The 4,393-nt window shown below is 37.3% G+C and overlaps 1 protein-coding gene across 2 annotated transcripts; it reads left to right on the top strand.

The window, feature by feature from the left end:
• The first annotated feature begins 1,544 nt into the window (after nucleotides 1-1,544).
• Nucleotides 1,545-4,122, top strand: LOC145070506 (la-related protein 1C-like). 2 transcript variants are annotated; one of them, XR_013689970.1, is made up of 7 exons: nucleotides 1,545-2,323; nucleotides 2,448-2,961; nucleotides 3,031-3,193; nucleotides 3,273-3,363; nucleotides 3,442-3,513; nucleotides 3,625-3,856; nucleotides 3,957-4,122. XR_013689970.1 is itself a non-coding variant. In XM_079017446.1 (6 exons), exons 1-6 carry the CDS (start codon nucleotides 1,850-1,852, stop codon nucleotides 3,772-3,774), a joined length of 1,464 nt encoding a protein of 487 aa, XP_078873572.1. In that variant the 5' UTR covers nucleotides 1,545-1,849; the 3' UTR covers nucleotides 3,775-4,122. The 2 variants fall into 2 exon arrangements, 1 of the variants encoding a protein (XP_078873572.1); XM_079017446.1 differs by having other exon boundaries at nucleotides 3,625-4,122.
• The last annotated feature ends 271 nt before the right edge of the window (nucleotides 4,123-4,393 follow it).

Genomic DNA, 4,393 nt, shown 5'->3' on the forward strand with positions numbered 1-4,393 from the left:
ATTGTTTTATTAGTTTATAGGTGGTCGTTTGAACTTCATCACCGTTATCATCAATATTTCGGTTGGCGGCACCATCATTTTTTTCCGGCGGCAAATTAAAATTATAGATAATTTAAGAATTAGCAAAAAGTAAATTTAAAACTCTAAACAAAAACACTAAATCGAAGGTTTATAAAAACATCACGCACGACTAGCCTTACAAAACAATTAGGTTGCTTAAAGTTTCTTTCCCGCTCCTGGTTTTCACACATAATCACATATGTTGGTCCTTTGATTCACCATTCATATCCGGTCATAAGATCCCCTAGAGATTAATCAGTCTTGTGAAACAAAAAAAAAAAAAAAACAGAAATTAGATTTTCACACTATTGTGGGTGTTTGAATCCGGTTAGCATTAATAAACACGATCTTGTTGTACAAATATAGATTGGGACGATCGATCCATCAAATCATTTAAGAATTTCACATAAAAGATTTTCTTCTTGGATATTGGGTCCATCATGAATCACGTGGATTCACAGAGGGCCTTAATGTAGTTTGTATACTGAGCAACAACCGGAGTATATATGAAAGGTTGAAAGTGAGAAACATGGTGAAAGATGACTCAGGAAAGTAAACCTGTCATCCTTGAATCGTGCCCAATCCCCCCAAAACACCATCATCGAGGCTTTCTTATTGTAGTGTGAATGTAAGCAGATGGACTATAGTTCTTATTTACAGAGGAATAATGAGGTTCATCGGTAAGGTGGGTGGGTATTTCAAACACTCTATAGTTTAAAGATCATGGATTTAACAGAATCAGAGATGGATTAAGTTCACTTTCCGTCTAAGTGGGAGATGTAGATGCAGAGGTTGAAGAAGCAACAACATCGACTGAAAAGGGTGAATAAGGAGAAGTCGTGTTGCTTTGAAACAAATCACAGATAAATGTCTCTGTGTGTGTGTGTATGTGTGTTCAATATTAAGGTTCAGTGCAAGGAAGGGGTATATTTGTCAATGCATAAAATTTTCGATGGTTGAATAAAAATCTTTTATGAAAGGATTAGATCCCTTTGAATATATATGATACCTAATAAGAGATATAAAGTCTTTAAGACTTGAGAGTTATCTTTAATGCACAAATGATTCAAATTTAGATAGCTTGAGTGATTTAAAGCCTAAATGGGTAAAAATCTCTTCATATCATTAACACTTACTAAAATTACGACGATATTATAAGCTTAATAATTTTACATGATACTTTATATCTTCAATTTAATTTTCAATTGAATAATATAAACACAAAATGAAATCATAACCTAAAAAGTCGATGAAACTATCTAATAGTATCTACAAGTTTTAGTAATAATAACATATTAAATCAAATTGATCCTCTTTTAATAACAAATATATCTAAACTTAAAAAATTTTCTTATCTTATAAGATTATTTCCATATAAACTTGGGCTTCGAATAAACCCTAAAGAAACGGATATAATGGGCCTCTACTTATAAACTATATATAACACAGAGCCCTGAGGCCTGAGTTATTGTTACTGCCTTCTGTTTCATTCCCCATCTTCTCTCTTAACTTCTCCGTTCCCCTTCTCAGTGAAAGACGGAGGAATACAAGTAAGCATTTGGTGGCTATTGTCGTTGACGACGCCTCCATTACTTACCTTCAAAAACCCTAATCCTTTTCTTCCAATCTATATTCTCTTTTACATTAGCTCTTCTGTTCTGTTCTGATCACTTTACCTTTGATTTATGAAAATATTTCAAACTATTGATATGATGTTTGTGATTCTGTATTGAATCAAACCCTACGTCCGGAAAAGAAATAATTTTCTTTGCCCTAATTTACCAATCCAATGATGGCCGATTCATCTACTGGTAGTGGGAGTACCATTACTCACTCCGGCGACGGCGGTGGGAGTGGTGTTAATAGCCCTTCCAGCCGAAGAAGTTTGCCTTCTCCGTGGGCGCAAGTTGTTCGAGGAATGATCGAGCCGGATTCGGTGCCTTCGTCGTTTCCTTCGCCGGGGGTTTCGGAACAGAATCCTGTTGTTACTGATCCGGTGACGGTGGTGGAGGTTTCGGCGGAGACTCCATCGGAAAGCTCTAATGATATTAATACTTGCAATGCTGGTGGTGTAAAGAAGTCGGCATGGAACAAGCCCTCGGTTAATGGCGTTGTGGAAGGAACTACTACTCCTGTTATGGGCGCCGCTTCTTGGCCGGCTTTATCCGAGTCGACTCGTCCCGGAATGAGATCATTCTCTGCTTCTTCTTCTTCAGAGTCTTCGTCTACACCGACCTTCGATGGATCGCTCGCTGTTTCTCAGGTTAGTTATCACGGCTGCGATCAATATACACGATAATAATAACAAAAAATGTGGCGTCAATATTTTGGCGTATTAGGTTTTCGTTTCTTATTACTAAATTCGTACAATTTTGCCATCTTCTCAGGCACCTGTAGCTTCGCAACCGCGCCCAAATCAAGTTAAACCTAACGCCAACAATGTGCATCCCGTCCGACAGCGACAAATTAGACGTGGCGGCGGTGCATCTACAGGCTACAACGGACGGCAGCCACTTCCACCGCCGTTCCCTCTTTATGACGTGTTTGGTAATTTAGTACCGGCGGTTCCTAACTCCACTCCGGCGAGAGAACAACCTCTTTTCAAGGAGAATAACTGGTCCCCTAGGACAGTTGGTGGTGCTGGGCAGCAGAACCGGAGGAATAATAACTTTGGTCCTAGACCCCGTGGTGGTGGAGGACCTTACGTTAACAATGGCTATGGTGGCAGACGTGATCACCATGATCGTGATTGGCGTGGTCCTCGAAATCATGGACCTAGAGATGTTCGTATGCAACATCAAATCGCTCCTCCGCCGCCTCTCCCCAGGGGATATATCCCACCACCACATCCCGCTCTTTCTCCGTTTATTCCACCTCCATATGGAGCTCCCATGGCTTATGGTAAGTGACATTATGTTTCCTCTTTCTCCCATAAATTCTCTGTGACTGAATACTTCATACTTTCTACAGATATGGCTGCATCATATGTATATCTCCCTACACTACCTTCTGAACCATACAGGGGCCCACCTGTTCTTCCTCCTCAGGCACCTCCTCCAGTTCCCATGTTTGTGCCAGTTATAAACCCTCCTTTGAATGTTAAGATAGTTAAGCAGATTGAATATTATTTCAGGTGAGTTTTTACTTTCTTTTTTTTATTTTAAAATTATACTATATTTGTGGGTGACACAATTGTTTTTGTGAAATCACAGTGATGATAATTTGGTGAAAGATGACTTTTTGAGGTCAAACATGGATGATGAGGGATGGGTTCCTATCACATTAATAGCTGGTTTTCCTCGAGTAAGTAAACTCTTTCTCCATGTGTCTGTTTCAAATTTCAAGATCTTTATTTGACTTTTTATGGTATCTTTTTTTCAGGTTCAAAGCTTAACAAATGACATCCACATGATTTTGAATTCCTTGAGAGATTCAAGTATTGTTGAAATTCAGGTATATATATATATATATATATATATATATATATATATATATATATATAAAAAGTTTATAGCTTGTAATGTAGTAATATATTAATTTTTAATTATTGTTTTTATGTAAAAGGGCGAGAAGATAAGGAGTAGGGATTGGAGAAGATGGATGAATGTTCCAAACAGGTTTCAATCAACAATGGAGAATTTGATTGAAGAAGGTATTTCAATACAGAATCTGACAATGGAAGATGACAGGAGTATTAGTGCTTCAAGTTCTTGAAGTCAAACGGTTGACTATGCAGTCAAAGGTCAACATCATCTTTGAGAGTGTAGGAAGATTTTGCAGTGTTGGGAGTAAATAGGTAATGAGGTTACTTGGATGTTTGATTAATGTTACTTTGTATAGTTATGCCATATATACATATATATGCTACTCTGTAACATATATATATGTATGGCTAGTTTTCTGTTGAAGGTGTGAATGATGGGTGAAAGTTGAAACCTGAAAGTGGTTTTGGGAGTTTGTTCTGCTGACTGAGGATTGAGGATTGAGGAAGATGATTAAGATTAACTATTATTTTGGAGGGTATAAATCTTTATGGAATGGATTTTTACTTTTTTATTTTTATTTTAAGGTATTAGGTTTTTAACCATGATCCCATAAAGGGTACATACATTTTATGGTACTTTAACTTGTTTAACTGATCGTATCTACCTTTTTCTTAAGAATGGTTATGCGATAAATTTGGGTTTGTTTTAGTATTTTGTAGATATAACTTAATGGTTTGAGGACACTTTTGGGTGTAGTAACAAATAGGAAAAACTAATGTCCCCTAACAACCTCAAAATTTAGATAGTAGCCATGCCTCCATTTGGTGGGACCATATAAAGAGGCAAGA

Source organism: Lactuca serriola, chromosome 8 (genome assembly GCF_051521515.1).
Source record: "Lactuca serriola cultivar US96UC23 chromosome 8, Lser_US96UC23_V15, whole genome shotgun sequence".
Classification (NCBI taxonomy): Eukaryota; Viridiplantae; Streptophyta; class Magnoliopsida; order Asterales; family Asteraceae; genus Lactuca; species Lactuca serriola.